This window comes from Montipora capricornis, chromosome 9 (assembly GCF_036669925.1).
Source record: "Montipora capricornis isolate CH-2021 chromosome 9, ASM3666992v2, whole genome shotgun sequence".
Taxonomy (NCBI): Eukaryota; Metazoa; Cnidaria; class Anthozoa; order Scleractinia; family Acroporidae; genus Montipora; species Montipora capricornis.
Genome location: NC_090891.1, coordinates 12,338,683 through 12,353,682, shown reverse-complemented (window position 1 = coordinate 12,353,682; position 15,000 = coordinate 12,338,683). Strand labels below are relative to the sequence as shown.

At 38.8% G+C, this 15,000-nt stretch overlaps 2 protein-coding genes across 3 annotated transcripts in view; both read right to left on the bottom strand.

Annotated features, from left to right (window-relative positions):
• The window catches only part of LOC138016939 (N(4)-(Beta-N-acetylglucosaminyl)-L-asparaginase-like), a 232,764-nt gene that overhangs the window by 148,529 nt on the left and 69,235 nt on the right, over nucleotides 1-15,000 (bottom strand). For both annotated transcript variants that reach the window (XM_068864124.1, XM_068864123.1), the window contains exon 5: nucleotides 4,821-4,881. In XM_068864124.1, the coding sequence (XP_068720225.1) occupies nucleotides 4,821-4,881 (61 nt within the window). The remainder of the gene's footprint in view (nucleotides 1-4,820; nucleotides 4,882-15,000) is intronic.
• LOC138016942 (uncharacterized) lies at nucleotides 10,208-12,383 on the bottom strand. The gene has a single exon (XM_068864130.1). The coding sequence runs from the start codon at nucleotides 12,341-12,343 to the stop codon at nucleotides 11,516-11,518; it is 828 nt and encodes a 275-aa protein (XP_068720231.1). The 5' UTR covers nucleotides 12,344-12,383; the 3' UTR covers nucleotides 10,208-11,515.

Sequence of the window (15,000 nt, the reverse complement as noted above, 5' to 3'; positions counted from 1 at the left end):
TATTTTACTCTGTCTAGTGCCAGACGATTTTACTCGTCAATGGGGAAACCCTGGGAGTCAATGGGTTAAATGACAACGACCAAGACCAGTTTGACGGCACTGACGCAATTGTTTCAGAGATGTAATGGCATCAACCTATGACTTTTGACATTGTTTACTTGTGTGGTTAGAAAAATAAGTGTATCTATTGCAGATCACTAGTTTAAGTCAGAGACATGTTATTGCCTATCGTTACAGTTGCAAACAGCACTTTAAAAAGAGACAAAGCTCTCTTTCGTTACTTTTATCCCTTCTACTCGATTTAGTTATGATGAAATCTTTAGAATTCCTAGAAAATAAAGAAGACTATATTCAAGCTATTTCCAGATCCCGTGGTACGTTTATTGGACACCACTGGTTCTTTTATTCGATAAAAAGTGCTATCAAATAACTCGATGATATCATGAAAGTAAAAACAACAACAACAACAACAACAACCAGGCGAGGAATAGCCGGGGAGAAGTCTGTGCGAAGAAGTTGACCTAGAAGTTTTTTATTTTACAGTGACAATGAGGATCTAGATATCGATAGCCCTTTTGTTACAGCTTTCCCGGATTTCTCAGACAATGAAGAATGTGCGAAGATACCAGAATGCGATTCAGTGGAGCCTGAGGACAAAAATAACCAAAGTCCTACCACGAGTGGTGAAGTAGACACAGAGCATATATCCGGTGATCTCATAACCTGCACTGTGTGAGTGTAAACAACAATATGTTTTGTCGGTCGTGTTTCTGAAGTGAAAATTCAAATAACCGATTATAGATGTCTTTGTATATTTCCACAGCTGCGTAGAAAGTGCTCATCCATTAGCCGAAAAGCTGAACAAACTAATCAAAGAAGAAAGATCCCAGCAAGGCGTCAGACTTCCACTGGGACCATGAGGTCTGCGAGTTTTTTGAAACAAGTACCTGGGGGGTCAAAGAACGAGAAATTTTGTACGAGGCCCAGGATTTCATGGAACTGGATGGGGTGTAAAGAAACAGTTGACAAATTTTGCAGATTTTAATCTGTGTGGTCCGTCCATTAATGCCTCTAATCATTGCAAACTGCGAGTAGCGAAAAACGTCATGCTTTCTTTCATTTAATTCCCAATTAAATAATTCTTTAACTTGCATTTGCTAACTTTATTATTTCCTTTTCTGTCCGACGAGTTGGGTGATACTAAAACAACCCTTGCAGGCTACGGGTCTAATTCTTAATTACCACGCAACTCCAGGGTTATGTTCCTTCGGTCCCTCAGTATGCAGCTTGTAGCTTTCACGTTCAGTTGTAATCTTGTCAAGTGGAGAGTAAAGTGCTTTTTTGTTTATTCCGTTTTGTGTCCTTCATGTTACATGGTGGCAGCGCGTGGAAAACTGGTCTAGTTCCTCTTGGCTGTCGACGAATTAAACTGCCTGCGACATGGGCGACGAGGAAGGCCATGGTGGAACCGTGGAGGTTTTACTACAGTTGGTCAACCTTCACCGAGCCAGTCTGCAATGTTTCATCAAATTTCACCGCCTCAGCCTCTTGCTTTGAAGCCCATTGGAGAAGTAGCCGAAAACTGGAAGCATTGGAAGGAAAAGTACAACAACTATTTCGTTAAAGGCCCACCTTCAACCGACAGGCTTTGCGTGCCGTACAACAATTTTCATACATGAAAATCCAGCCAAAGCTGAAATTTATCCAATCAGATCCCTGTGATAAGCAATGCGAATTTCCATAACCAAAACAAACGATTGAAAAGCCTGTCGGTTGAAGGTGGGCCTTTAAGCTTCCTACCGAGTCGGTCGATTGTTTCGTTACCGAGCAGAAAACCTTGGCTAAGACATACAACTTTTGAGACTGCTTACGTGATAGTCTTGTCCGTGATCGCATTGTGCTTCGAATTAAAGATGAGCAGACTACCAAGAAGCTACTAAGAATTCGTGACCTCGCCTTGAATCTGTGTATTGATATCTGCCGCAGCAAAAAAGTGGCTATCGGAACTGGTGGACAACATAAACCAAGTCAAATCTAAGAAAATGAAACCTCGAGTTCCGACTCCGGACAGACAGTTGCGAAAGAAATTTTCACATAAGTTTTGTGGCTATGAACACGCTCCTGAGAGAAAGAAGTGTCCTGCGTGGGGCATACCCGTACGAAACGTATGACCTTAACGCAGCGCTGCTTTAGCCGCTGACCAGCATTGCCCTTATATCTGCAGAAAGGTTGCATGATGGCTGCATTGATAGCACTGTGGGAGTTTCGAAAAACTACTGCGCGTACGACATCTCAAAGACATCTCAAAGTCACTTAAGTGCTGCAGCAGGGCCGTGCACATGCTGCACTTGAAACAAACAACCTTTTAGAAGCGCTGCTTTTGCGACTCACCAACGCTGCTGACTGTTTGCTAAGCACTGCAGGACTTCTGAATGGTGGCTGCATCGGTGATGCATTAGCGACCCTTCCGTTGCAGATGTGTTGCAAGAGAGTTGCTTTAATAGCTTCACGTTGCTTTAACGCTGCAGGTAGGATGTCGCGTGATGTGAGAGGTTTTTCTGTCTTTGTCTAAGAAAAGGTACCTTGAGAAGCCTTATAATTTAATGGCCACCAACAGCAAGCCAAAAGTATCAAGAATATCAATTAAATTTATTTTGCATAGCGGAGGAGTTACAGGCAAGCTATATAATGAGCCATATAATGTACAAAAATATTCTACCGAGAGAGCTTCTTTACTGCTGCGTTGTTATATTAACGGGGTCATTAACTGATCATGATGCGAGCGGGATTCTTTAAAGCCGTCCCGAAAGATGATATTGTTCACACAGCTTTCTGATTTAATACATTGCAGTTCTCTGATCATTTCATGTGTCTCTATAGGTAGCCCAAGCTCGATATATGAGTATCCGTACAGTACTGTATTATGCGAGAGTAGAAATATAAGGATTTGTATGGGTAAAACGGTTTACCTCAAAGTTTTGAAAATTATTGACGACTTAAAATAAAAAACACGTTACCTTGGTTCAGTCTTATATTTATTTCATTCTGGTACGGTTTCTGGGTCGATTTAGAGCGATTTAGGTGGTTTTTGGTTCCTCTTCTTTCCCAAGGTTAGGCACTGAGACGAAGCTGCCGAACGGAATCATCGAAGGAAAAAGGCCATAAATTTGTTCCCAAGGCTTCGATTGCCTCGAAATTCCACTGAGATCACGGACGCTACCCATTCGTCTTCTTTATTTGAGCCTCTTGTACACTGAGAAGAATTTAAGGGCCACCAAACTCTGCAACATTTGCTTCGAGAGCCATCGAACTCTCTTTATCCAAACCGTTGCAAGATCACTTAGCGACCCGCGATTGGTCAATGGGCACAATGGTAACCAATCGTGAGTCTTATCGCGGGTTGCTGAAGAGGGTCACTAAAAAACTATCGCTCCATTTGGACCGAAAATGCGAAATAATCGTGGTGTGCTTTGCTGGCGTCGATTTCCCTCGACTGAAACCTTTTTGGATAGATCAACGTGTTGGGCTTATATATAAGCTCCAGCCACATAGTACGAGGTTTGAAATCACAATTTTCTACAGAATACAACGTTTTAATGAGAATGTATTTGTGACTTGAGTTGAATTTTTATAAACCTTTAAGACTGGGTATACCTTGCGTATGTACAGCCATTGATTATAGATATCTTTCAGTTACATGTATAGCCCTTACGTTAAGGCAAATTAATTGGCACAAAGCTGCTTATTAAGCATTGCTTTCACATTGTTAAACACTGCAAACTTTTACATACGATTGATCTTTTAGTCGCAGCTTTTAAGCAACGATATACAGCCCTGCTTTAACATTGCTTTTTCATTCTTAGGCATTGTAACCTTTCTGCAGCGCTCGATATTCCGCTTCTGAAGCTTGGTGAATGCATGAACGTCGCATAAAGGACACATAAGCACTGTGCAACCTAAAATATGAAGTTGCGCAGCGCTGCAAGAGCGTTGCTGTACGGGTAGTGTGTAAGCAGCATAAGAAAAAGAATCATTTTGCGAAAGGGTGCAAAGATGCCGCGGTTAACGCCATTGAGAGTGACAGAGACTTGGAAGAGATAAGTGTTGTAAGGGTTCAAGCTATGAAGGACAAAGCTGTGTTTGCTGATATGCTGGTTCAGCAGAAACTCATGAGATTTCAAATTGACTGTGAAGCTATAGTGCTAACATTTTGCAAAGTGGAAGATGTGGATCTCGAGCCTTGTTCCCAGTCCCTCGTTATGTGGAATGGCACCAAGGTCAAGCCTGTTGGGACACGTGCTCTGCTTGTTGTTAATCCCCGGAACAATAAGTACAAAGTGAGATTTTTAGTCATTAAGGAGAGTTTAATGCCACTCCTGGGTTTAAACACTACAGAGAAAATGGGTTTGTTAACTGTGCACAAGGAGAACTTTGTTAGCATTGTGGAGAATTTGGAAAACAATCTTACTAACAAATACCCAGATGTAACGAAGCAAAGGATTTCTAGAGCTCAAAAATCAATTTCTTCCTTGATTGAGTTTGCCTGTACTGCACAAGAAAACTGGCAAATCAGGCAAGAGGTCTTTATGTGAATGTTCAAAATACATCTAGTTGCAGACAACTTGCAGTTCAAAATTTCTACAGTTAATGTCTTTCTAAGAATTAGTTCAAGTTAGATTGATAAATACAGAGTATAATATCAACCAAAGCACCCTTTGATGTGTTAAAGAGGTTTGATCTAACAAAAAATCTAGAAACAGGATTAATGCCAAGCAAAATGTTATGCTATGCATAATAGCATATAGAAATAATTTAATTACCTGGAATGGTTTGTTTGAAGGTCTTCACTTTTGAAGCCCATCTGGAGGGCAAACCGTGTTGCTGCAAACAAAAGAAGTATATTATTAATTTGCTTTCATCTCCAGTCAAAACAATGTGAAATGTGCCACTATTATATGCACAAAGTTATGGACCTATTTCATTACCATTACCGGTAATATTTACAGTTGCTGAGTAAGGATATCCACTCCCTCTGTTCCCCTATGAATTGTGCTGTGACGTGAGACTCTGATGTTGAGCATGCTTCCAGGAAACCACAAGACAAATCTATGAATAGCTTTCGGTCATTTGTGACAGCTTGAATTGTCAAGTCATACTGTTGGTATGGACCAAAATAATGAACCACACTCCCTTGGTGATTTACTTTTACATAGACCTTATTCATAAATGGCGGTCGCATTTATAATTCTTTTGTCCATGTGCAAATTAGCCTACCAAGCCTCATTTTAGAGCAAGAATTCTTTTCAATTCACTGTATGGTATCGAGGCTTGGTAGGCTAATTTGCACTTCGACAAAAGAATTATAAATTGACCGCCATTTACGAATAAGGTCTATGAGAGCTATCAATCACTCCATCTTTCTTGGGTAAACACAAAATTGTGATGATGATGATGATGATGATGATGATGATAATGATAATGATGATGATGATGCCAATAAGTTATTGTTATCGCTTAAAATTCATTGAGACACTAATACACATTTAACAGACGGCAATGATGAAATCAATGAAATCATAACAGACGGCATTGAAATCATGCATTCTAAAGAGATGCTTTTGTTTGATATTATTGTTTATCTCCATAACTGTTACAACATAGTACAAACTAAAATGACAAAGAGGGAGGAAGGGCCTAAAATAATTAAGACTAATAGTAGCCCTATGTTATAAGTTACAAGGTTTTTTTAATGTTTCGTGAGATTATTCTTATTACACAGGAAAAGAAAAGAAAGAAAAGAACATGAGAGGTCAAGAGAGGTCATTTACGTTTGATGTTGCACTTGGCTGTTAACATGGAGCTAAAGTTAGCAAATTACTCTGGCTTTATATTTTACACAAGCTCTCATCAGCATAACCAAATGGAAGAATTGGTTTGTACAGGGACAACCGGCGGACAGCCTTAAAGAACATCAAGACAAGATCCGATGACAAGACCAAAAAGGTCCTCAGTGAAATCCTTGCCAATCTCTGCTTAAAGATTACAGTGCAGAGCTACTTGAAAGTGGTTGCCTAGAAATCACACTCAATCTAACAACAATAATATCTATTTAGAAATCTTGAAAACTATCCATTGTACATCAAAGCTTAATCCAACCACCCTCTCTCAATCACCAGAAAAGAACCAGTTTCAATAACTAAGAATCTCAACCCTTTCAGGCGATGAAGATGATTATGCAACCCAGGCAAGATGGGACATGTGTAAACAAGAACTTTATGCTGTCAAATGGAAAGTTAAATGGTGGTGGCCATACCTTAAAGGAATTAAATCAGACTGACCATGCCAATTTGAAATAGTTGTCTTCTATTGCCCCACACAAAGCTAAGGTCCACGCAGGGCATCCCTACTCGCAGAATACAATTTCAAACTGCATCATCGCCCTGGTCATACCAATTCAGTCCCTGATGTCCTGACATTAACCAGTACCACAACCAATCCAAGAAGGGAGCAATGCTTTGTCCTCTATTTTTATCCACATCATGCCACCTGTAGCAGTCTCTCCTTTCTTGGTTACTGCGTTAGGACTCTCTCCATACCACCTCACACCAACTATGATTCACCTCTAGGGATGCACAGATGCCATGATGCCACCTTCCATGCTCAAGATCTCTTGTCTATTATGAAAATGATGGGGGTTAGTTTAGAAATCTACAGGGCAGCTATAGGTTTGTTTAATAGTTGCAGATTCGTTACGTCCAGGCATACTTTTGAATTGCCATTGTTTTTTATAATTGCTTTTTGGCATATTGTTGTTTTGTTAGCGTTATTTTTCCTGTTCTGTTGCGACGTCGAATTGAATCCTGGACCAAATCGTACTTGTTCTCTTAATATTGGCCATTTAAATGTTCGTAGTTTAAATGTCGTTGAAAAGTTCGAAGAGGTAGCTACAATTATTATGGAACAGCAATTTCATATTTTTGGCTTGTCAGAAACTTGGCTAAATAGTTCAATTTCTAATGATGCTTTTTGTATTCCTGGCTATTATCCTTTAGTTCGATTGGATAGACCGCACGGGAGGCGTGGTGGTGGTGTTGCTTTTTATGTCTCATCTTCTGTCGGTTTCAAGAGAAGGCACGATTTGGAAGTTAATGAGCTTGAATTGTTATGGATAGAATTAAAGCTCAACCGCATTGTGTTCCTTTGTGGTGTTTGTTACAAACCACCTTGTCAGGATTCCGTGATAAATTTGAAATTTTTGGAAAATTTGCAACTTTCTTTAGATAAAGTTTCTCAGCAGCCTAATTCTTTTCTTACGTTGATAGGTGATTTTAATGCTTCTTATGATCCCTCAAATCCCTTGGTTAGGAATGACTTTGGAGCATTATTATATCGGTGGATGGAATGTAACAACCTTTATCAAGTTATTAACGAACCTACACGTATTACGCAATATAGCAAGTCTCTTTTGGATTTAATCATAACAAATTGTCCTGGTTATTTCGTTAATTGCGGGACACGTAGTCCACCAGCAAATTGTGATCATTCTCTAATCTTTGCACGCCTGAACATCTCTGTCTCAAAACCTAAGTGTTATAACCGACGCATATGGCAGTTTAACGATGTTAATGAGGCACAATTGTGTAATGAATTAGCACATTTTGACTGGGATGCAGAAGTATTTAGTAGTTTATATGATATTAATGCTATTTATAGCTGCTGGTTTAAGCATTTTCATGATATAGTGAAGACGAAAATTCCAAGCAGGATAGTTATGATCAGACCTCGTGACAAGCCGTGGATGGATAGTTCTGTTAGACTGGCTATGAGAAAACAAGATCGCTTATTGAAATTGTATTGTAAATATAAAACGCGACCCTCTTGGGAGAAATATCGGCAACAGAGGAACTTGACTACGACATTAATACGTAAGAATAAGGCCAAGTATTTTCATAAAGTAAATGCCAAATTGCAAGATGTAACAACTGGTGTTAAGGCGTGGTGGAGCATTGTTAAGGGACTTTACGGCGAAAAAGTGCAATCTACTGTTTCTACTTTGATTGAAGGTGTTAGGCAAGTTACTAATGCGCGAGAAAAGGCAGAAATATTAAATGAATATTTTTGCGATCAGAGTAAGGTTGATGATACATTTGCATCCCTCCCAAGGGATTCTTCTTTTTTTCAGAATAATGCGTTTTTGTCTAATGTTTTTACAACGGAACGAGAGGTTTACAATCTACTTAAGATTGTTGATGTTTGCAAGGCGTGTGGACCTGACGGTATAGGGAATCGCATTCTTAAACTTTGTTCTTTATCAAGTTATTAACGAACCTACACGTATTACGCAATATAGCAAGTCTCTTTTGGATTTAATCATAACAAATTGTCCTGGTTATTTCGTTAATTGCGGGACACGTAGTCCACCAGCAAATTGTGATCATTCTCTAATCTTTGCACGCCTGAACATCTCTGTCTCAAAACCTAAGTGTTATAACCGACGCATATGGCAGTTTAACGATGTTAATGAGGCACAATTGTGTAATGAATTAGCACATTTTGACTGGGATGCAGAAGTATTTAGTAGTTTATATGATATTAATGCTATTTATAGCTGCTGGTTTAAGCATTTTCATGATATAGTGAAGACGAAAATTCCAAGCAGGATAGTTATGATCAGACCTCGTGACAAGCCGTGGATGGATAGTTCTGTTAGACTGTCTATGAGAAAACGAGATCGCTTATTGAAATTGTATTGTAAATATAAAACGCGACCCTCTTGGGAGAAATATCGGCAACAGAGGAACTTGACTACGACATTAATACGTAAGAATAAGGCCAAGTATTTTCATAAAGTAAATGCCAAATTGCAAGATGTAACAACTGGTGTTAAGGCGTGGTGGAGCATTGTTAAGGGACTTTACGGCGAAAAAGTGCAATCTACTGTTTCTACTTTGATTGAAGGTGTTAGGCAAGTTACTAATGCGCGAGAAAAGGCAGAAATATTAAATGAATATTTTTGCGATCAGAGTAAGGTTGATGATACATTTGCATCCCTCCCAAGGGATTCTTCTTTTTTTCAGAATAATGCGTTTTTGTCTAATGTTTTTACAACGGAATGAGAGGTTTACAATCTACTTAAGATTGTTGATGTTTGCAAGGCGTGTGGACCTGACGGTATAGGGAATCGCATTCTTAAACTTTGTTCTGGCGGTATCGCTTCTTCGTTTTCAAAGTTACTTAATATCTCTTTGTCCTCTGGTGTTTTTCCATGTCAATGGAAGTTTGCAAATGTCATTCCACTGTTTAAAAAGGATGATCGCCAGTGTAAATTGAATTATCGTCCTGTGTCCCTTTTGTGTTCTTTGTCTAAGATATTAGAGAAAATTGTCTTTATTAGACTTTACAATTTCTTACTTGAGATTGGTTATCTCAATCGCTTACAGTCTGGTTTCCGCCCAGGTGACTCGACGGTAAATCAATTAATTTATCTGGTGCATCAAATTTACCAAGCTGTTGAGGATGGGAAGGAAGTTTTTTTGGATATCAGCAAGGCGTTTGACAAGGTGTGGCACAAAGGTCTTCTTTATAAGCTTAAATCAGTGGGAATCAGAGGAGCTTTCCTTAGCTGGTTTGAAAGTTATTTGTCTAATCGTCAACAAAGAGTGGTTTTAGATGGGCAGTCATCTGATTGGCGCCAAGTTGAAGCAGGGGTTCCTCAAGGTTTGGTTTTAGGGCCTCTGTTATTTCTTATATATGTTAATGACATAGATGAAATTCAGTCAAAATGCTTACTTTACGCTGATGATACTTCGCTTTTTGAAGTCGTTGATTCACCTGGTAACACTGCGTTGATGTTAAATAAAGACCTTGAATCCATACAAAGGTGGGCTACGAAATGGCTTGTTACAATTAATCCTAGTAAAACAATGTATGACGTTTTCATCTAAACGGGTAAGACCGCTGCATCCCGACCTATTTTACAACGGAAATAACATTACTGAAGTTTCTAGCCATACCCACTTAGGCATAACGCTGTCTTCTAACCTGCCATGGAGAGCTCACATATTTAGTATTTATCAAAAAGCTAGTAAAAGATTAAATATGTTGAAAGGAATTAGGTATAAAGTAGGCAGGGATACACTCAGAAAATTGTATAAGTCGGTTATCAGACCTGTTATGGAGTATGCTGATGTGCTTTGGGACGGCTGTACTGATGAGGAAAGCGAACTCCTTGAATCGGTTCAGTATGAAGCTGGGAAAGTCGTCACAGGTGCTATGCGGGGAACAAGTAGGATTCGCCTTATGACAGAGCTGGGGTGGGAGGAGATGAAAGTTAGACGCGATATTCATAAGCTTATTTGTTATTTTAAGATAGTCAAAAATTTGAGTCCGTTTTATCTTAAGGATCTGCTCCCAGCTAGAGTCTGTGAGAGAACTCATTTTAACCTTCGATCTTCTCAAAATTTTAGTCTTTTCCCTGTGCGCACAGAGCGCTTTAAAAGGTCTTTTTTCCCTTCCACAACTAAATTGTGGAATGACATTGATTTGGAAATTCGTGAATCTGATTCAATTGGCTCTTTTAAGAGAGCGTTAGTTAATTATTTTAATATTCCAAGGTATTTTTCGCCTTTTGATTATGCTCTTGACAGATACTCTTCCGTAATTCATACTAGACTGCGTCTAGGCGCTTGTGGTTTAAATTATTATCTATTTAAGATCGCTGTTAAGTCTTCACCTATTTGTAGCTGCGGCTTTGACAATGAGACTATAACTAATTTCTTTTTACAATGTCCTAATTATGCTGCCCTCAGATCTGATTTGCTCGCTGCTGCTGCTCGTATAGCTTCTGGTCAATATTCTGACCAGCAAAAAGTTGAAGTTTTTCTGTTTGGCTCTTCTGACATGTCAAATAATGAAAACGTTGAAATCTTCTCTCATGTCCAGCACTTTATAAGAGAGTCTAAAAGTTTTTCTTTTCGTGGTCATTATCATTGACCTAATTAACTTAACTGTCTTTTTTGACTTACTTTGTATCCCGTGCCCGTGTCTGTTTTTTATGTGGTAATTAGAATTTTGGTGTAAGCCCCCCGTGATGAGCTCATTTAGCTCTTGGGGCAAACATGTATATAAATATGTTTAAATAAAAAAATAATTAAAAAAAAAAATTCTTATAAGTAGTTTTTTTGAAACACATTTCAGAATAAAAACTAGCGATAAAAAACGACGTTTCGATCTCTCTGAGATCATTTTCAAGTAGTAAAAGAAGCGAATAAAATCTGCATATATAAGTACAAATTAAGACGTGAGAATGTCCAAAAATATGTAAATACAAGCGCTAAAATGTAAGTGTTAAAATATTAAAATACTATATAAATAACTTGCACGGATTAAATCTACATGACTGTTGGTTAAAACGCTAAAGCGTGAGTGTTAAGATACCAAAACGCTATAAAGAACTATATAAATAACTTCGCACGGATTGAATCTGACTGTTTGTTCAAAGTTGGTTTAAGCTCCTTTATAAAAAGCACTCGTAGATGAGGCAATCGAATTTACTTTCGCACTTTCTCAAGATCTTAAAGTCACGATATATGTCACTCGGGACTGTTCCATGTTGCTCTTTAATGTGATTCCCGATTGAAGACGATCCTTTCATGTGTTCCTCGACGCGCTGATAGAGGTGTCGGCACGTATACCCGACATAGTTTGCATCGCACAAACCACACTTGTAATGGTAAACAACGCGTTGCTGGTTTATGATAGGCGGCTTCTTTTCTTTCGGTTTGATATGGTGTCCAATCTTACGGCTTGTATACACGGCGTGAATATCAATTCCAATTTTTCGGCCCAGTTCCCCAAGTTGCCTTCGCGCTGAATTAGCCGATCTCTGATCTTTGAAAGGTAACACTATTCTGACAGGCGCTTCATTCACGTTACATGCTCGTGTGGAAATTGCCTCCTCGGAAACTTTCTTGGTGACAAAATTACTGATGGTCGATTGCAGCAGTTGGGCTGGGTACTGAAGTCGGGAGAACGTTTGTGTGAGACGGTCACATTCCAGGTGGAACAGTTTCCAGGTAGATGACAATTTAAAGGCACGATCCAGCATTGTTTTTAGCAATGACTTCTTGTATCTAACATCGACGTGGCTCTTGTAATGCAGCAATAATCCGGTGTCAGTTGGTTTTCTGTATACCCTTGTCTCCAAGCAACCATTGCATTTCCGAATCTCCGTTCCCAGGAAGGGAAGTTTACCGTGTTCGCCAAGTTCCATGGTGAAGCTAACCGATGGATGGATCTCGTTCAGAACAGAAAGGAATGATTTTGCTGTTTCGACGTTGGGCATTATGCTTAATGTGTCATCCACAGAGCGTTTGTAGAACTCGGGTAATTTCCCTTGGAAAAAAAAAGAATAGGAAAGGCAACAAAACGCTGAGTCACAAGATGTTTAAAATGCACCTAGTAGTCAGTCAACATGGTCTCATGCATTCACGATTATATGACAAACCAATGAATGTACTTGAAATTGACTTTGTTGGACCGTTTCCCAAGCCTACCAATGGAAATTGTTACATATTCACTGCTGTTTCTCCATTCTCTCACATTCTAATCTTATAGCAATCCCAATTGCAGTAGTGCTATTAAGGTGGGAAGAGCTCTATTCAATGTGCTGCATGAGGGTTCTAGTTTGTAGTCCATTAAGCAAGTATTTATGTCCAGTTCTCGACCTCAACCTTGTGGAGAATCTGAGTGTGTTCACCGCTTCATGTACTCCACCCTTTCCATTTTTACATCCAAGTGCCAAAAACAATGGGAAGACTACTACTACTACTGCTACTACTACTACTAACAATAATAATTTCCATTGCGCAAATAAAGATGATGCTTTACAAACTTAACAAAGCTAAAAACTTTAAAAAGTTAAAAAGGTCAATAAAAATCTTTGAAATATTCTCTAAACAAAAATGTCTTCCTTTATTGCACTTGGCACTTTATTCCAAAGTGATGGTGCAGCAGCAGTAAAAGCCCTGTCACCAATTGTCTCCTTTGCTTTCATACTGTAGATGGGAGTACTAACAAAAGGTACTGTAGTTGGAAGGCCTCTTAATGTAAAGATTACAATCAGCTGCGTATTTGCACAACACCTCAGTGATAGATGGCACTGATGGTATAAGCCCATTCTTTCTTATGCTTGGCTGCAATGCAACATCACCCAAGACAGTCCCTCTTGAGCTTCCTAGCGAACCAATCAGCAAGAATGAACTTGGTACACATTTAATTCAAAGGTAATACGGAAGTACACAAATATTCACCAGTATCAAGAAAGACTTAAGGAAAAAACAAAGGATTACTATGATTTGTCCTCTTATCCCAGATAAGTTACTCTTGGAAAGGCAATTTTGCTTCTAAGTAAAGTTAAGGCTATCCCAATAAAATGTTTTGTTTCCCATAATCCTGTTTCTTGTGATGGTGGATCGGTCGGTTGGACAAAAAAAAAAGAATGAACACTTCAAGGCTCTGGGTTCCAGAGAAGGACTGGGCTGCTAAGTAAGAAAGCTTGGTTACAAAGTCAACTAGGAAACGTGGTCCACAATGGTAGACAGTAATTCATGTGCACTTGACATAACATTATGTAAAGAGAAGAGAGTTGTGGCCTTACCTGGGCTAAACTTTGTTGACAAGATTTTGTCATTTCAAGAAGTATTTACTTATGTGTATAATGGAGATTTAGATATACGTGTAAAATGCAGAGTGGGATTTAAGAAGCCAGAAGATGCAAGACTGAAAGATTTTGTTTCAGTCAATCTCACTGAGAATGTTAATAGATGTTCTAAGTGAAGAACCACAGGCAAAAGCTGCCAAGCCATTGAAAGCTTTTGACATTTTGATGACAGCTGCTGCCACAAGGACACTTCCACCGGAATTAGGAACAGAAGAGCAAACAAATCCTATACTCAGTGGGTGGAAATGCACAACTGCCTTCTGCAGCTTGTAAAGACTACGTACCCTAGTACAGGTTTTCCTTCTGCAGAAGTGAAATCTTCAGGTGCATTTCCTTACAACGTTGTTTTGTGCTCTATTTTAAATTTATACAATGGTACAATATTTGATATTGAAAATATATTAGCTTAATAAAATGTAATTAAATAAATACTTCATTGGTAGGTACTCTTCATATGGAAACAGTCACCTACTTATTCAGCTATAAGCCGAGCGATTTTTACACAAATCCACACACAATTTGGACAAATTTAAAGCCGTAGAAGGGGTCTCAGCTTATAGCCGAGTATTTTTGATGAAAAGAATTTTCTCAGAAAAGTAAAACAAAAATACACATGAACGTGTATTCACTTACAAGCCAAGCTAAATTACTTGTAAAATGAAGAGTTGCTGTTGTTGGTTTAATATGGACTTCTCTTATTTGGTGGCTCGTAAAGGAGTCATTTGTGTTGTTGTGTGATTGGGATCGATCTTATTGCTTGTCTTCTTCCTCGCTGTCTGTCTCAAATTCTTCGTCCATTTCCTCGTCTTCTGGAATATTCTTGTCAAAGCCTGCATCTTCTTCTGTGCCGTTGAGTGCATTATAGAGAGTCTCCACCCGAATATTGCGCTCGAAGGAACCATCAACTGGTTGATGCCGTATTCTCTGGCAATCTCAGAGTTATTTTTTACTGCTTCTGCTTTGGCGACTATTTTAAGTTTAAAGGCGAGGTTGTAAGGTTTCCAGTCGAATAACTTTTTAAGAAAGGCTTCGCTTGTACGAAGACATGTTTCCAGTGAGGTCAGTAATTGTTTAATAATGTTCGTCACATCACGATAATGTCGCTTGTTTGTTTCTAATCTTTCGTGTTCATTTTATCGCTTTGAGTATAATTTTTCAGTCAATGTCAATGTTAATAAGTCTAGATCTTGTGATAAAATTGATTAAAAAGTACGCTAACAATAAAGATTAGATTTCACATTTATTGTTAGCGTACTATTGTATATATTGTTCTATTGTTC

Coding starts and splice junctions, on each gene's coding strand:
- LOC138016942 (XM_068864130.1), bottom strand. CDS start 12,343: ATGCCCAACGTCGAAACAGCAAAATCATTCCTTTCTGTTCTGAACGAG.